The 18,164-nt window shown below is 40.5% G+C and overlaps 1 protein-coding gene across 1 annotated transcript in view; it reads right to left on the bottom strand.

Annotated features, from left to right (window-relative positions):
* Positions 1 to 17,097, bottom strand: part of KDM3A (lysine demethylase 3A) — a 53,439-nt gene extending 36,342 nt beyond the window's left edge. Inside the window, exons 1-8 of the mRNA XM_077843185.1 lie at positions 16,897 to 17,097; positions 16,030 to 16,245; positions 8,540 to 8,695; positions 7,360 to 7,470; positions 4,042 to 4,144; positions 3,286 to 3,410; positions 2,959 to 3,031; positions 2,757 to 2,845 (exon numbers count right to left, since the gene is read on the bottom strand). Of these exons, the coding sequence (XP_077699311.1) occupies positions 2,757 to 2,845; positions 2,959 to 3,031; positions 3,286 to 3,410; positions 4,042 to 4,144; positions 7,360 to 7,470; positions 8,540 to 8,695; positions 16,030 to 16,215 (843 nt within the window). The 5' untranslated portion in view covers positions 16,216 to 16,245; positions 16,897 to 17,097. The remainder of the gene's footprint in view (positions 1 to 2,756; positions 2,846 to 2,958; positions 3,032 to 3,285; positions 3,411 to 4,041; positions 4,145 to 7,359; positions 7,471 to 8,539; positions 8,696 to 16,029; positions 16,246 to 16,896) is intronic.
* Positions 17,098 to 18,164: the final 1,067 nt, after the last annotated feature.

The following is an 18,164-nucleotide window of genomic DNA, read 5'->3' as shown; positions in this document are numbered from 1 at the left end:
CATGGCAATAGTTCCTCCCTGCCAGCAGACGGAGATAATATAATTGAGTGTATTATGGTATTCTAAAAAAGATACTGCTGGCTCACACTACTCAGCAGACTCTCTCAATTAACCAAGCAACATCCTAACTCTGAGGAATAGTCTGCTAGGCAGAGAAGACCTTCAAGGAACCAATGTTACTGGCAAACAGGTTTATTCTACACAAAAGTATTCACCAAGGCAATTAAGAATCTTATCTACCTAATCCCAAACACCTGCCTTCCAAAGACCACCCTAAAAGCAAACTCCGTGCCAGTCCAACAATCTGGGAAGTGCAAACAGTGAGGTGTGCCAAGTATGTTACTGTACTCACCTTTCACTCCCATATTTAAATGAATTTTCCTTCCCTACCTCTTCCTTTACCTCTCTAGTGCTATTGAATCTAGCCCCAACCAGCATTTCCAAAATTCACCTGATTACTAGAACCACCCAGGATAAAAAAGAACATTTACTAATATGGAAAAATACTCACAACATACTGGAATCATGGAGACTATAAAAAGTATAGTTTTTAGTTTGTATTTTTTTAAAAGGCCTCCATGGTTATACAGGAAAAACCTGGGGGGGGGGGGGGGCGGCGGGCAGGAAGGAGACAGGTATTCCAAAATGTGAAGAGTGACAGTCTGTGAAAAGTCTGACTGTAAGCAATGTTTCTTTTCCTTTTCTGTTTTTTATGTTAACTAAAAATTTTAAAATGAGAGTAACTATTTTATGTGAGAATCTTTATTTGACAAATAAATGCAGTATAAAGTATAACCTTTACAGTAACAGTAAAAAGAATTTCAAAAAATCCCAATACCCATCTCCAGCCAAATCTACCATCTCAACATCCTGAGAATAACAATTTGACTAGTACACAGTTTAAGAGCTGAAACATTCTTAAAACATCAAATTTACTTTCTCATTTTAGATGCAGAAATAAGGCTCAAATAGGTTATGGGAACTTATCTCCTAGCCAAAGTTTAGGCTTTTTTCAAAAATAGCCTGTACTGTACCTGCCCAATAATCAGTTCAGTGGCAGACAAACCTACTGAGCTGGACAAAATGATGACAGAGATCAAAAAGACATGCTCCCTGCCCTTGAAGAGTATGAGTCAGGCAGAGGGGGTCACTCATAACTGTATATATTACTACATTATATACGTGCCTCTTGGAAGGCTATACATTTACTTGCTCAACTATGTGTCCCATCACTGATAAACTTGTCATTGTGAAGAACTGGCACCTTCTTCCATAGGAGTTTCCCTGACCCCAGTCCTGCCTATACCCTAGGACACACTATACCCTAGGATGATTCTTCAATGATCCATCAGGATGCCATTTTCTATTCTCTGGCCCCCTCCTCAATATGTCATGTGGTTCTCCTTTTCATCTCACCAACTATTTAAACTGATGCATTTTTCATGACAGGATACACCCAATCAACTTCTCCAAATTGGGCTTTATTACCTCTACTCAAGATCACTAGCAATTTATCCAATGTCAAAACCTAACAAGTTCTTACTTGATTGTTTCTCAGCATCTGATACTGTGGATTACTTGAAAATATTCTCTGTGAGCTTAACTCCAAGACACAAGAATCACTTACTTGACATCTTCACTTTACAGTCCCTACTATATTATTTCTCCCTTGTTAAGGTAAAAATGAAAGTAGTAATATTAATTTCAAGTAATAACCTCTTTATTCTTTCCTGAACCACCTGAGGTCAGGCCTACACACTTTACAAAGTTTTTGGTCAAGTGACAAAGTTCCTGTTGCCTATACAGAGGCTTAAGACTCAGGAAAGTCAATTATCCTACCCACTCAGATTCATATATATTTGCGTAGCACGGTGCTTACTTTGGTTCTAGTTGATGTTGCAGTCCAGTCTGCTCTGATCCAGAACCTTAGGTTCCTTAACTGACTCTGGCCCACTCCCATACCATTTCTCCTTGCCTTATTCCCACAGACTCCAAAGTTCCTCTAAAGTGCTTCCAACAATCTTAACACCAACTTGATCAGTTTTAAAATTCTCAACTCCAGCCTGGAGCAGAGCATCCTAAAAGTGTTTTTGTCACTGTCTCACAAGTGCATCTGGATATCTAAGTTGTAAAAAACTTATCTGTATTGTAATAGGCCCTAAGGATTCAACCCACCTAAAAACCTTAAGTTTCTTGATCTAAATCCTAATCACTTCAGAATAGAATTAAATCCAATACTTGAATTCACAGTGGGATTCATACAAACCTATCCTGTTCTGGGCAGAAATTAGTAATGGCAAACCAACCACTTCCTTTAAAAAACTGGTGTTTGTTTAACCTGTCATAAATTATCAATCAAACCTCTCTATTACTGAGAAAAGGGAGTCCTATTTCAATACCTACTCAGATTTCTAAGGTTCCTCCCCCTCCACTCATGCCAGGCTTTCTTCTACTTAGATAACACAACTCAGTTTACCTCAAAAACACTCCTTATGGGTGAAATTGTCAAATCTATTGAGAATTTTCAGCATTATCAAAAAATAAAACATGTTTTACACAAAAAAATAGTTGATCAGAAACTTATATTATCTCCATCTGCATGAGTGTAGAAATTATGGCCAAGATCTGGAACCAGCAAAGAGTAGACAAGACAGCAAAGAACAGCACAGAAGAGAACTCTATAAACACTAACAAAGCTGGCCACACACCGTTAGAGTTAAGGAAACTACACAAGTGACAAACATTAATCAGGTTACCTCAGAGCAAGATTTTGCTTGTTTGGAAACTAGGCTTCCATTATTTTCAGAAGACTTGCGTTTTACAGTTCCGATTCTTGTAGAATTACCTAGAATATTTAAAAAATAGGTAGGTTGGCTTCCCTATTTTTCTTAACATGAAAAGGAGAAAGATGAAAGATAGGAAGGAGAACAAAGGCTTTAATCAAATAATATATCTTACCACATGTCACAAAGTTATCATGTACAACTTCAACATGAATCAGTGATGGATCGACAATTTTCAGTGCTGGAATCTTAAAAATAAATAAAACAAAGATACTAGAAAACTTAAAAATGCTCAGAAACATACCAGAAATTAGCTCTGTTAACATACAAGGAAGCTTCTTAAAAATAATTTCTTTTAAAAACAATCACTGCATTTCTTTTTTCTATTCTAATATTTTAATATCAAGATAATAAAACTGCTTTAGATCCTATAAGATATAATTCTTTTTTATAATTCTCTTTCTGTCCAGTTATCTTACATGCAATTAGCATCATCTTTTACCTCCTCACAGTTGACTTGCAGAGTTTTCGACGCTGGGTTTCCATTTACAATGGTTGCAGAAAACCACTGAGTAGATGGGTCCAAGCTATATATTTTTACTTCTGAACCAACTAAGTTTTTGTCACCTAAAAAAAAAGTAGACAAAAATAAACATTAAAAGATATTGCTATAAACATGAGAAGACAACATTTTCAGCAAAAAGCTGGGAGAAACTTTTAATTTTAAACTTTTAGGTAAATTAATAGAAAAATGGAGTAAAAAGTAGCAATAAATTTATTCCAGCATTTGTATAAGACCAAGTAGTACCAGATAACTCACTGAGCCCTCACTGTCCTGTGCAGAGTTTTAGGGGATCCAAATTCAGGAACCCCAACAGAACTGCTAAGCCTTATAAAATACTTATGTGACTGTGAAATTGACCAGGAAATTCAGTAACAATATATGGGAGATCAGCAGTACCAAATTCGTGTTTTACCAGTTTTATAAGACTGAAATTTCAAACACATCAAATTCCATGTCAAAATACAGCCAAGCTTTTTAAATATCTACCTTACTAGTTTACACATGAGTCCTGAGCTTTCCAAATTTCAGATGCTTTAAAATAAAATTCATCAATCATCTAGTTGCATGCGGAAAGTAAAAGGAATCTCAAAAAAATTAGAAATCTCAATAGGAGAATGAGGACTCAAATGCAGCTTCTTACAAAGCTAACCACTGGTCAACTCATAAACTATCACCAAAAAATAAACTCCATACCTTGTAAAAGATGGCTTTCATCCAAATGTTTCACAATCAAAGCTTGAAATTCTTTACTGACATTCTGATTATCCATAAGGGAAAGTCGAAGATTGTTTACATCCTGAAAAATGGAAGATCATTATATTTTAAGGTAACAAAAAGAGTCGTTTAAATTCTAGTGGATGCTTCAATCAGCTTAATGTTAAATACTGTCATTAGCCATTTGATGGCACCAAACCACTGCAACTCCAATGAACTTATTAATAGGTCAAACAGTAGGTGTAAGGGAAACTAAAGAGAAGTCACCCTAAGCTAAGAGGATGACAAATACTAAGAGTGGCTCAAAGTACAATTTTAAATACAACGCAACTTTGACTATGGAAATATAAGAAAACAAACTAGCTGGTCAACTCATGAGAATTTCCAGGGACAGAAAACACATACATAAAAACACACAGTTATGTAGTGTAAATTCACTGAAATTGTTTTTAATGAATCACTTGACACATATTGATTTAACCTGACTAGAAATGCATTCCATATGCATTCTTATTTACAAATGGTAAAGGGGGGATGGGAAGGGACAAAACTTGAATGAACGGCCTAAGTTTTCAGCAACCCAGTTTTGAAAACACTCAGTTCTTGGCAAGAGCTCCATTTTGGGCACAGTCCCATAGTCTTTTGGCCTTGTGCACACACTAACTTATGATAAACGTATACAGAGACTGTCAATACGAATAGCTTGCCAAATACAAGCTATATAGCACAGAAGCCCTTCTAATACCAGGCCTTTAAGGCTTTTGTGCTACTGTGAAATGGATACATAGTGCTCAAAAATGGTTCATCCATTTCTCTCACTGGGAAGAATAGTGCTTTAGAGATGCTATGCTGGGGACAGACCTGGTGGCTGAGCGGTTTAGGGCCACCTTCAGCTCAGGGCCTGATCCTGGAGACCCAGGATTGAGTCCCACATTGGGCTCCCTGACGGAGCCTGCTTTTCCCTCTGCCTGTGTCTCGGTCTCTCTCTCTCTCTCATGAATAAATAAAATCTTAAAAAAAAAAAAAAGAACAAAAAAAGATGCTATGCTGGAAAAATGCATTTCTTATGCCAAATAACATTAGACTTAACCTAGGGTCTTCAGAAGAGCTCAACATTAATTATCAGAACGGCCCGTGTGTGGGTTTTTTTTTTTTTTCCCTCATGCTGCTGTAATTTAAAAAAATGTAAATGTGTGCTCTAATTCCTACTAAGAAATAGCTTATTAATGGGGAGAGCCACAAATGGCTCTTAAACAAGGTAGAATAATTCTACTCGACCTTGGAGAGTTTGAATGCCAGATAGCTGACTTGAGTACTTTATCTTTTTTTTTTTAACCACAGATAAATAACTCAAATTCAATCCAAAGAACAGACCTTAAGTTTCAATTCCAACTTCTATATATGCTAAATGATTTTCAGGTTCTCTGTGCATTTTTTAGGGCAAGCATTCTACTATAATAATCATATCCCTAAACATAGTTTCATACAGCTAGAACCCTGATATAATCATCCATATATATAGGAGAATGCCCTGAAGCACTAAATTTTGGCACTATCATCATCAGTCAAGAGCACACATAACCTTCCTCAATTAATAGTATATTCACATGGATAGCCACAGTGCATCTCCCTGAGAAGAAATAAAAGCTGATCTAGATTTTGCCTTTTCAACCTCAGGAAATTTTGACTGAAAGGATTAGACACACAAAAGATATGAAACAGAACTGTCCAGAAAACAATGGTGAGAAGTAAAAACTACTCTCATGAAGCAAAGTAAGTTATCCAAAAGCCCCTCCACTATGTTCTTTGGTCCTTAAGAGCAAGTCATTCTTTTAAGTGAGGAAAAATATCAATATTCCTACCTAACATCACAAAGGTAACTTGCACCTGAAATTAACTGAAGCAAAAGCACTTTCTTTGTTCTATTTAGTTAAACATTAAAATAAGGTTCAGAACTTTCATGATACAGAAATTAGACTTAAGTAGAGGAAAATCTAGTGCTTTGGGTTTTCCCATACAGGCATACCAATGGCAATGACCATGGGCCCTGAACTGCCTTATGACAAATAAGTGACTTTAAGTTTTGTACAGTCCACAGAAACAAGACAGGTCACCAAATGGAAGTGTGTAAAAGGATGAAGTTTCATAAATGACATCTAAAAGATAAATGTTATTATATGACCAACATTATTCCCAAGGGAATAATCTAGAGATAATCTGTGTGTTCCTTCCTGGTCTTCAAACATTTTCCTAAAGAAAATAACCGTATGTAAGCAAGACCCAAGAACCTAAATGTTATGCAGAAAAGGGTGGGAGTTTTGCAAGCCAACTGGAAAAAACACGCACGTGATCTCAATTCTCATCATTTATGGTAGTTATGTTTCACTAAGTCACCACAAACAATGAACTAGTGAATAGTGAACCACTGCCCCTAGTGGAAAAATAGGGTTAGGTTCCTTTGAGCCTCTTGGTCACAGTTTCATTAACCAACCTATACACAACCATGTGTTAAGTGTGTTTCTGTGGAAGACACATTATTTAATATATACTGCTGCATTATTAACCTGGAAATCACAACCAACAGCATTGTAACTCATGGCTGAATGAAACTTATTTACCATATATATTTCCTCCCTAAGACACATCCTGACCTTACACTTAGGAACACTAGAGAGCACTTCAGCACTATACTTGGTACAGTGAAACCACCACCGCCACCACAAAAAAAAAAAAAAAAAAAAAAAAAAGGCACAAAAATTCAACACTAAATAGACCTCATAAACCACACTTGTTTACAAAATGAGAGAGGAAACAAGCCAGCAGAATGTCACCTTATTTGACTTCAGCTGGGAACATATGTCAGGTAACTCAAATTTTTTACCACTCTGCCAATGTCTATGAATGACCATGAAAGTGCCTAAGAACTGATTTGGGGGTTACAAATATATTCTAACAAGTAGGCAACTTCCCACATTATTCAATACATAAATAATGACTGCCATACATGTGAATGATAGTCAATCTTTCAAAAATTATTTTCATATCATCTAGGTGTTTCCATATATAAATACAGATCATCAACTGTACTACTTCTGACCTTCCAATCCCAAATAGACAATACCAACCCCAATGGCTAACACCGAAGGGTAATGTCTAACAACTAACTGCTAATGAGATGGGTCTATTTCTGTGTTAGGTATTTATTAGAATTAGAGCAATAAACGTCAATACTTTTAGTTCTCATATTAAAAAATTTATATTTCTATCTTTAGAGGTTAATATTTTTTTATGCTTTACCTGTATAGGCTTCAGAAGGTCTTTAGAAAGAAATACTCTTTGTTGATCTCCCAGAAAGCGAATAGAGGTTATGGATCCCAAACCAGCTTTGTCCAACAGAGACTTATACACCTAAAACAAAACAAAAGGGTTCTGACATCACAACTGCTGTCAGAATAATTCTGAAAATGGTGACTAGCAATTTTCCACATATGCAGAAAGAGATAAAACCACTAATTTTATTTACTGCTGGCATCTCAATAACAACTACTTACGCAGCCACAACGCGATCACACAATTTTTATCCAAAACCATTTAAACCAGATACACATTTGGGAGTCATTAACACATAGGTCTGGGTCCAGAGGTACATGACTTCTCCAAAATTTATACAAAAAACTGTGTGTATACATTTTTTCTGGGGGAGATAGGGCCATGTTTTTGGCAAATTCTTAATAGCTGGGGGAGAGAGGGCTACAAAGAGAAAAATATAACTTTAACCAAAATCTATACCACTCAAAAACCTGCAGCAGCTCTTCTCACCCACGGGCAAAATCTTAACTTTGCTAGCACAGTATGCTAGGCCCTTCACAATCTGGTCAGCCTTTCAACCACCTTCCTAGCCTTTCTGTCTAAATCTTGCCCTTCTACTGTTAAGCCCTATGTCTCACAAAACCTGAATTGTCTTCTCCAGACACTATGATCACTCTTATCTACTACATCAGATTTATGATGTGGAAATGGCATAATCATGCACTGACTGCCAGTACTTTCAGAGCCAAAGAATATCATGAGTCAGAGAGAACCTTAGAGATCATGAGGCCAAGACTGGCAACCCCTACAGGAGCTAGGCAACAGCCAGATTTTAAGGTATACTTTCCATATTTTAAAAGTAGATGACTAACTCAAACTTTCTTAAAATGTTATGAAAATCAATCCAAATATACATATACATATATATTGTTTCTCACCTCTGACCTAGACATTCCCCCACATTACCTCCAACCCCATTTTTCAAGTGAAGAAACTGAGGGCTGAAAAGTCAAAGGCACAGAGTTACAGGGTTCCTAGCAGAGCTAACAGGAGATTCCTTATCTGTACTATTCTCCAGAGGCCAAATACAGGCATTACATATACATTTCCCTTGTTTCACTCATAATGGATTAAATCCCCTGGTCTCATAACCTCAAGTTGTACTCACTATTGCAGGCCACTGAACAACTCGTTCAGAAATTTCAGGAGACTTTCGTTCAGCCAAAACCAAGTTATGCTCTACTAAAAATGCTCTCCTTAGAAGGCTATAGACTTCTATCCATCTTCTCTTTCTCCAAGATTCCCCATCAAACTCCACACACACCTAAACAGAAGTGAAAAAAAGCAGATTCAATTAACAAAAATAAACATGAAAAATACCAAAGTTGAATTATACCATTATTCTACTTGAATCTTTTTTTAAAGATTTTATTTAAGAGATATTTATTTGAGAGGGAGACACTATAAGGTGGCGGGGAGGCCAGGGAGAGAAGCAGACTCCCCACTGAGCAGGGAGCCCTATGCGAGGCTCGATCCCAGGACCCCGAGATCACAGAAATTATGACCCTAGCAAAAGGCAGACTCAACCTACTGAGCCACCTAGGCGCCCCTCTACTTCAATCTTTTATCTGAATATTTTGTCCCTCTTTCCCACTCTTACTTCCCTTCCCAGTCCACAATAAACCAATCAGACATGTTAATCTAACCATCAAGCTTTGGCTGCCAAATCACTTTGAGAAGCGGCAGTCAAGGCTTTTGGAAGCCAGTCTCTGCCTCAAAAGTAACTTGTAGAAAGCCAAAGAACCCCCAAGTAGAAAGTTTTTACATATGTTAGACATCAGAGCTTTGAGAATCAAAAGAAAGAAATTTGAAACCTAAAAGAATTACTTATTGCGTGTCATTGTAATTCTAAATGGCACTGTGGGCTTAAGAAGACCACCCCATCACCATAATCCCTTGTTTTGAATCCCTTTGGTATGCATAGGATTCAGACTTACAAGGCCTAGAAGACAGCACATCCTCAACATCCTTTTGAGCTGAATAAACTGGGAGTTTGGAGTCAAAGTCTACTTTGCTAAATATAGAAACAAATAGTTGATAAACTGACACCAGAGCTAAACTCCCTCAATATTTGGTGTAAAATCACTATTTTTATTTAAAACCCCTTTCTTACTAAAGAGGGTTAGGGTTAGGGTTAGCCTCTCATAATTTCATAGACAATCACACTTCCTTTCCAAGCTTTAACTTTAAATAAGTTAACTTCCATTCATCTGCAGAACTCAAAAAATATTTTCCTCAAAGAAGCCTTTCCTAACCAAAGAGCCTCCATTCCCCACCAAAGAGAATTCCTCCTTGTTAAATGTACTCAAAGCCCCATACTTTTCCTTCACCATGTACCCACATTTTGTATTATTTATTTGTGGCTAACTGATTGACATAAGTTCTAATAGGTCAAACTATATGTTTTTATTTACCTTTGTATTTCACTAGTATCCAGTCCCCAGTCAGTACTGAAATACTTGTTGAATGAATAAATTTCTCTCTGAATTGGCCTCTTACCTTCAGTTACTCTCAGACATTTAGAAGGCAGGACATTCCCAATTGGTATACCACTAGCCCTAAACCCAAATCTTCTCTAATTTTATGGCTTTATAAATACCAATCTTTAAAAAAATCAATGAAATTTAAAACCCATCCTTCTCCCCCAACAGTAAAATCTGTGTCCCTAACTTTCAGGTAACTTTCTCTCAGAATATGCATATCTTCTTGGTGTGGCAGGCTTTTTAATCTTGCAGTTATCACAGAACCCATATAAATGTGTAAGTACCTATTATGTGACAAGGCCCTGTGTACGCTCTCCTTGGTTCTGTGCATTCCATCCATCACTACGCCCAATCAAATGGTCCTTCACAGAGTTTAGAGACTGCTCATCTTCCTGCCTCCTCAGTCACAGAATACAGGTCTTATGATAGCTCCCCTAAATTAGATAGTCTTTCTGCTCCATATCACATCAACCTCAAACCCAAACTAGCTTTAGATGAGTTTTCCCATCAATGCTGTATAAGAGGAATGAGCATATATAACTACAGCACCAGAGAAATCTGGGTTTGAATCCCAGCTATGCTGAAGCTTTTTTAGGATGATTTTAACCACATAAAATATGTAGCATTACAAAGAAAACCAATTAGCCTGCATGCCAAGTTAAGAACCCTTGCTTAAACCTAAGTTCTTTGAAACTGGTTTTGCTAGCTACAAAATGAAAGTGCTAACACCTACCTCTCACTGAATCATTAGGTAAAATTTTAAGACAAGGTACATAAAGTATCTGGCAAGGAGATCAGGCAGTCTTAAGATTTCAATGGTAATTCAAATCTTAATTTATCAGGGTATCAGTTCAGTTGGGGGAGAGAAGATCCTAAATAAAATTATCCAATATCTATTCAGGGGGGGAAAAGAAAGTAAAGGATTAAGAGATCTTCAGTAGCTTTCCCAAACTTAAGCAACATCACAATTCTTATCAAACCTCTATAAAGCTTACGATCAACCCTAAACCAAAATTTAGACAGAGCCCCTTCTTCTTTATATCCCAATTTTTAATAATTCAAAAATTAAGTTTAGCTCCTTAAAAATAACTTAGTTTATGGCTTCAGAGTATTAGATTCCACCAGTCAAAAACTCACTTTAACTTGACTTTTAAAAAAGGTGACTTTTAAAAAATATAATGAAACCAACAAGTTGTGAACTCTCTTTATTCTTTCAAAAGTTTCCTATCATAACCACAAATGTCTCTCCCATTTGTGTCTTGAAGCCTGAGGTTATAAGGGACCCCCCCCCAACAAGGCTCTTAAGCAAAAATTTCTATAAAAAGAACACCAGGGGTGCCTGGGTAGCTCAGTGGGTTAAGCATTGGACTCTTTTTTTTTTTTTTTTTTTTTTTTTATGATAGTCACAGAGATAGAGAGAGAGAGAGGCAGAGACACAGGCAGAGGGAGAAGCAGGCTCCATGCACCGGGAGCCGGACGTGGGATTTGATCCCGGGTCTCCAGGATCGCGCCCTGGCCCAAAGGCAGGTGCCAAACCACTGCGCCACCCAGGGATCCCAGCACTGGACTCTTGATTTCGACTCAGGTCATGAACTCAGGAGTTTTTTTTGTTTTTGTTTTTGTTTTTAAAGATTTTTATTTATTTATTCGGGGGGGGGGGGGCAGGCAGAGACACAGGCAGAGGGAGAAGCAGGCTCCACACAGGGAGCCCGACGTGGGACTTGATCCCAGCTTCCCAGGATCATACCCCGGGGCTGCAGGGTGCACTAAACCGCTGTGCCACCGGGGCTGCCCGAACTCAGGGTTTTGAGATGGAGCCCCACGCTGCGCTCAAGCACTAGGTGTGGAATCTGCCTAATATTCTCTCTTTGTCCTTCCTTCTCCCTCTGATCCATTCCCCTCCAAAAGGCACACCAATAAAAAAAATTCAAATTATGGGGAACTAAAGTGACCTGACCAAGCTTCTGCAAGCTTATTGATGTCACTAGTTCTCATTTAAATTGTATTATTCCCGGGTCTCTGGGTGGCTTAGTTGGTTAGGCACTGGCCTTTTGCAGACCCTGAGTCAAGATCCCAAGTCCTGGGATTGAGCCCCACATCATCAGGTTCCCCACTCAGCAGAGAGTATGCTGCTCCCTCTCTCTCTACCTCTCCCACTGTTCATGTTCTCTCTTGCTCACTCTCAAAGAAAATCTTAAAAATAAGTTGTATTATTCCCCCCATGTTCCTTTGGTACACAAAGTAGATGTTATTTATATTGTCTGATTCCAAAGCCCAAAGAGAGGCCGATTGATTATGATTCGCTACCTACAATTTCCAAACTTGCCATTCTTCTAATAGGACATTTTGTAAATGTGTACTTATTAGCCTATACATATCTGGACTAAATGTGAATATTTCAAATTAATTATTTCAAGTTAATTTTCCCCAACAGAAAATTTTTTTAATACACGAATATTGTATCTAATCAAGCTAATCTCAAACCTCTCACTCTTAACATACATTAATCTCATCTGAGTATATGATTAGGAAAACCATCAGAAATGCCAAGTAAAATACTTCCAAGTTTAAAAGCAGGCACTTACAGAATGGCATAGTTTTTAGTCAAGTTTTTAATGACATATCTATTCTGTGCCGAGAACTATAACGTAGATTATCACTTATTTCAGTCTCCACAAATGAGGAAATTATTTATGTTTCTATGTCTTCTTACACCTAAATAAAATACTTATCTAAAATCCCAGGGACACCCCCCCCCCCAGGCTCTTATGCAAAAATTTCTATAAAAAGAACAACAGGGGTGCCTGGGTAGCATTCAATTATGGGGGTAAACAGACTTTATTACACTGCTAGGAATTTCTCATTTTACATGGTTCGACTGGCAACAGAATCTATCAATATTCATATTCCAATTGTATGTAGGAATGAAAAGGCTAGGCATTGGTCAAGGCACCCAATTGCCAAAAAGAAAAATTTTAACAGCAGAAAATAGTACACAGAAATGGCCAGTACTACTCGTGTGCTAGTTAGGGATATCCCTAAGGACTAAGAAGGAGCAGAAGACTCAAGGATAAGTTAGGTTCAAAGGAAAGGGAACTGGAAGAGACCTAAACAGACAAGCTGGGGAAGAAAGACATTTCCAGCATGCAAATTGAAGACCCTTGTCTCACTCTCAAGAAGAAAGAATAGGATAAAAAGAGGTTCTAATAACCACACCTAATAAAGATTTGCTGTTATTCCAGGGAAAGAGGATGCCACTGCTCCACCAGTAGATTATTTCTAAAACTGATTTTCAATGTAGAATAATTTTTATTCCTTCCATTTATTCATCCAAATACTTCAGCAAACACTACATGCCAAGCAGTGTTCTAAGTGCTAAGAATATAAAGGCCCACTAAAGACAGTGCTTTAATCTCACTCTACCTGAATATTAAAAGCCTGGTGTTTAAAATCTGGAGACAAACTTAGGCAAGTTATTTAACTTCTTCAAGCCTCTTTTTCTAACACCAAAAAATATGGTTTATCATCTAGGATATTTTTCAGAATTAAATAAGGTGCCACATAATAAGCACTTAACCATCATTATGTCTTCACCTTGACTCTCTGTAACCAACAACTAAACATATTGTATCTCAGTGAGTGACTTTGTTTCACCTTGAGAGAGAGTTTATAACAAAGTTAACAAGCCTTGGCCTCATTACATCATCTTCAACTAATAGCAAATCAAACTAGACAAACGTGTACTTCTAACACCAAACCAGTTGCATACAACTGGAATTGTATTCATTTATACTCATCTTAGACCCCAGTCTCACTCCAACCTCAAAAACTCAATACCTTAAGCTCAAGTGCAAGCATGGTCTTAAGTTACTAGCTCCTGCCTGCAGTTCCCCAAGCACAATTTAGTTCTAGAGTTTTGAAATTCTATGTTTTTGCTAATACAATATGCCCTTAAACTTAAACCATCTGCTACTCAATTAAGGAATGTAATGATAAATCATGACTACATAAAAGAAATCAAGTAATTTCCACCTTACATGAAGGCTGAATTTCAAAGTCTGCAGGTAAAGCAAAAATCAACTACAGTTAAAACTGTTCTTGAAATGAAAATCCCTGTTTATCATCAGGTGAGGCACCTTAGTGCAATGGAAAAGACACAGCCAAACCTAAATTCAAATTCTCCCTCCATCACTGGGCAGCTAATTATGCAAATCTGGGCAAGACTCTTTTTCCCAAATCTATTTTTCTCATTCTGCAAATGGGAGTTATTACCACCACCTCAAATACTGAGGGTGGCAGAAAAGTGGAAATTAAAAAGAATACACAAAAAGGACCTCCTAGATTGCCTTCTTAATCCAACAGGTCTATAATTAGGTCCTGTTGGGGAAGAGAACACCTAGTCTGTCATCATCTGCCAAAGAACTAAAGACTCAAATCTTGTTTCCATTCAAATCAGATAAAAACAAATGCACTAGAAAAATTTTTACTTGGCAGGTGAAATAAACCACAACAACTATGATTGAAATCTGGTACACAAAGCCCACTTTATGGAGAAAGATTATTAGCCTAAAGCAAATAGGTTCACCCACAAAACTCCATTTGCTGGGAAGAATGAAAAGGAGAAAAACCAAACTTCACAGTGTATGACAGGAGTTCTTTTGTGGCACAGGGAGCATACTGGTAAAGATGGTGGTATCAAAACTCCTGGGTGAGAACACAGGCTATGCCAATTTCTAGGTATGTCACCTTGGTAAGATACTTAATCTCCCCAAGCAAGATATTTTTGTCTGTAAAATGCAGCAATATTAGTACCTACTCCCGAAGAGTTGCTGTAAGGATTAATAAGATCATGGCTATGAAGTGTTCAGTATGATGCCTGGCATATGGATAAGTGCTCAACAGTCACTCCTTTTCAATATGAAGACAACACAAGCTGAAAACTTTAAAAATGTATGAACACATATTCTTTTCCAACAATCCTTTGCAGACTAAACCTGGTTTTGGCCATGTACTGTCACCTTCAAGTGTTCAAATGAATGATGTGTCAGAAATCAACATGTATTCAACTGCCAATGCTAAAACTTCCTCCCAATCTGAATATAGTTTTCAAGAAAAAGTAGTAATGACCAAGTGAAGATGCTGAAACATATCCACTACCCAGGGTGGAAATCTCTTCTGTTCTAACAGGCTTCCTTCAAGTTATCACCACTTTGGAGTCTTTGTTAGGGACCTTTCTCCAGTTATTTTTGCACAAAGGAGTCTTTGTTGGTAGAACAGCTTCCTTACTGGTTGTTCCCAGACAATCCTTTGCCACCAAAAATTTTCTATTAGACAGTACAATTAGAATTCCACCTCTTTTTGAAAAGATGTAACTGAAAAAGGTTCTGAGTGTCGTTTTGATTAAAAATCACTGTCCACACTTGTACTAGTTTCTCTCCCTCCACCCAAACACCAAAGTGGAATATATTTCAGAGCCATTCCTCTAACACACCATATAAGGGTCGGCTCCACCCCTGCCCTCCATATATGGTCAAAGCCCACACCTACCTACGGACTCCTCACAGAAAAGACCTGGAACCCACTTCCACCGTGACCCACCATATACGGACAAGTACCCACCCTAACGTGCCAAACAGAACTAAGCTCCTCCCTCTTCATTCACTTCATTTCCAACAAGTCTGAAAGTTTAACAAGTTGGCCCAAGAAATTAGGAGGAACAAACAAACCAACCAACCACCCGAAAGCGCTAGCCATCAATTCTTAATGATTCCTCTCACATCATCTGGGTACCTGACCAATCTTAATATTCACGATACTCCCCCTTCGGAGGAGTAACCATACAGTCCTATTAGGGCACAGAGCGGGCAACAGCGAAGCGTGTCTGAGCAACCCCAAGGCCGTCATTAAACACAGGCAACTGTAGGCCAAACACACCTCGGTTCTACACAACCATTTCAAAGACTTTCAAGGTCTCGTTTTCTGCACCTTCAGATCAGATGCCAACTTTCTGATCTCGCCCTTTCAGAAAAGGGGAGGGGGGGGCCCCCCGCTGGCTGTCTCGTTACCAAGGTAACTACAAAACGTCCGACAGCTGAGGCCCGGGAGCTGATTTTACCTTCAGGTCCTTCTTGGTAACGTCGGTGTGGGAGACGGCTCGAATGGTCCCCGAGACCCAGGGCCACTCGGCGACGCGCTCCACGTCCCAGCTGTCGTGGCCGCCGTCGCCGCCGTCGGCTGCGGACAGACTGAGGAATCGCTTCCCCACCAATACTGGCCAACTTTCTCCGAGCGTGAGCACCATGGTTTCCACGCCTGCAGGAAGGGCTCCTCCCTGCAAAAATACAAAAACAAAATGCGGTGGGGGCTGCCGGTGGGAGGGGGTCGGGAAAAGAGGACGCGGGGGAAGCGGCGGCGGAGGGGCGGACGGATGGGTCCCAATCCGCTCGGCTGACGAGACCCGCGGCGGCGGCGGCGGCGGCGGCGGCCGGTGCGAGGGAGGACCCAACACCCGATCTCCACACTGGCGTCCTCCCCCGCCCCCCGGATCCCTCCCCCACCGCAAACACGGGCCCAACCGCCGCGTGACCCTCGTTCTCCCAACTTTCGCTTTTCCAAAACCTTAAACCTAAACGAGGAGGGCGTGAGGGGAGAATTATCTGCAGCCGAAGTGGATTTTAAAGTGTTGCCCCCCCGCCCCCCCGCTCCCCCGCTCCCCCGCTCCGGGAAAGAAAAGGCCCGAAGCGAGGGCCCCGTCTGGGGCGGCCGCGTCCCCGCCCCGGGCGGCCCCACGGGAGGGGCCGGCCCGCGGTTCCGCACTTGCCCCGCCGCCCCGCCCCGCCCCGACACGGCGCTCTCCCGGCCGCCGACCCCCGGGCGTCCGTCGCCCCGGCCTGCGCCGCGGCGCGGGGGCGGCGGGGCCGCGGGATCGGCGCCTTCATCTTTCTTCCTCCTCTCCCCTCAGCCGAGGCCGCGGCGCTCTTACCCCGCCTCCTGCCTCCCTGAGTCACCGGCGGCGGCCGCCGTTTCCAGCCGCCCAGCTCTAGCTCTGACTTGGTTCAAGAGCTCTCACAAGACACGCACAGCCTCTCGGGCCCGCCCCCTCGGAGCCGCTTCCGCCGCTCATTGGCCCAGGCCAGGAAGCTGGGCGAGGCTCCTGGGTAAACAACCCGTCGCCATTGGCCGGCCTGGCGCAGGCGGGGCGAGAGAAAAAAACAATTCCTTGGCTGCCTCCTCCCTCTCCCCTCCCCCTTCCGACTCCCGGACGACCCCCATTAGGTTAAAGTACACAGAGCGTAAGCGAGAGATCCCTCCGCCGTAGCCATTCTTTCCATTTGTTGCCTGCGGTATGCAAAAGAGTCCCGCGAAATCGCTTATCAACTTTAGGGCCCAGAGGAAAACTGCAGGGGTGCATAGATAAGACTGAATGACGGGCCCCAGAGCTGTATGTGCCTATTGGATTGCTCTTCAGTTGCGTAGGCTGTCGACGGAAGATGGGCTTTCCACTTGGCGGAAGAATCTCACAGGAAAGGGGTGAGGGCGGTGCAGAGTCAGCGGGGGAGGGAAGGGACGGGAACGTGCGGTTTCAAGCGTACTCAGCTAGGGGGAGGAGCCACCGGGCTCCGGAGGCTCTTGCGCAGGCGCTTCGCGAAGCACAGGCTGGAGTTTGGGCTGCTGGGCGAAATGGCCGCGGGAGGCGCAGGCGCACGTGGTGTTATTCGTGGAACGTCTGAAGTCCGCCATTTTGAAGGGAAAATGAAGAAAGTCATGGAGTCATTGGGAAATGACGTTCATCGAATCTAGAGCAAGAGAGGCCATTCAGTACAATGCAGAATGGGATTTTTTTTTTTTTTTAGGTAAAGGGAAGAGAAGGTATTATGAGTCTTATATAGAAATTGAAGGACTAGATGAAGGCCATAATGATGCAAGAAATAGGAAGAGGTGACTTTGAAGGACAAAGGAGAAAAAAGGTGATTGTGTCTATTGGACCCGAAGTTTTTTGGCTGAATGAAGAAGAAAGAGAATGAAGGAATTGGAGGCCCCTTGTTTAATAAAGGCTAGAGCTTGACATGGCATCACATTTAATCCTTAAGATAAATGAAAATTAAGTGAATAACTCAAGGTCCCAGCTTTACAAGCGTGAAACTGGGAATCAGAAGAAGTTCAGAAAGGTTTTCAAGGGGTTATAGAAGCAGGCTAATTCCAGGTATTGACCTTTAACATATATGTTCTGACTATATGACATTCAATACA

Source organism: Canis aureus, chromosome 12 (assembly GCF_053574225.1).
Source record: "Canis aureus isolate CA01 chromosome 12, VMU_Caureus_v.1.0, whole genome shotgun sequence".
In the NCBI taxonomy this organism is placed as follows: Eukaryota; Metazoa; Chordata; class Mammalia; order Carnivora; family Canidae; genus Canis; species Canis aureus.
Note: the sequence above shows the minus strand (reverse complement) of the source record. Positions and strands in the feature narration are given on the sequence as shown.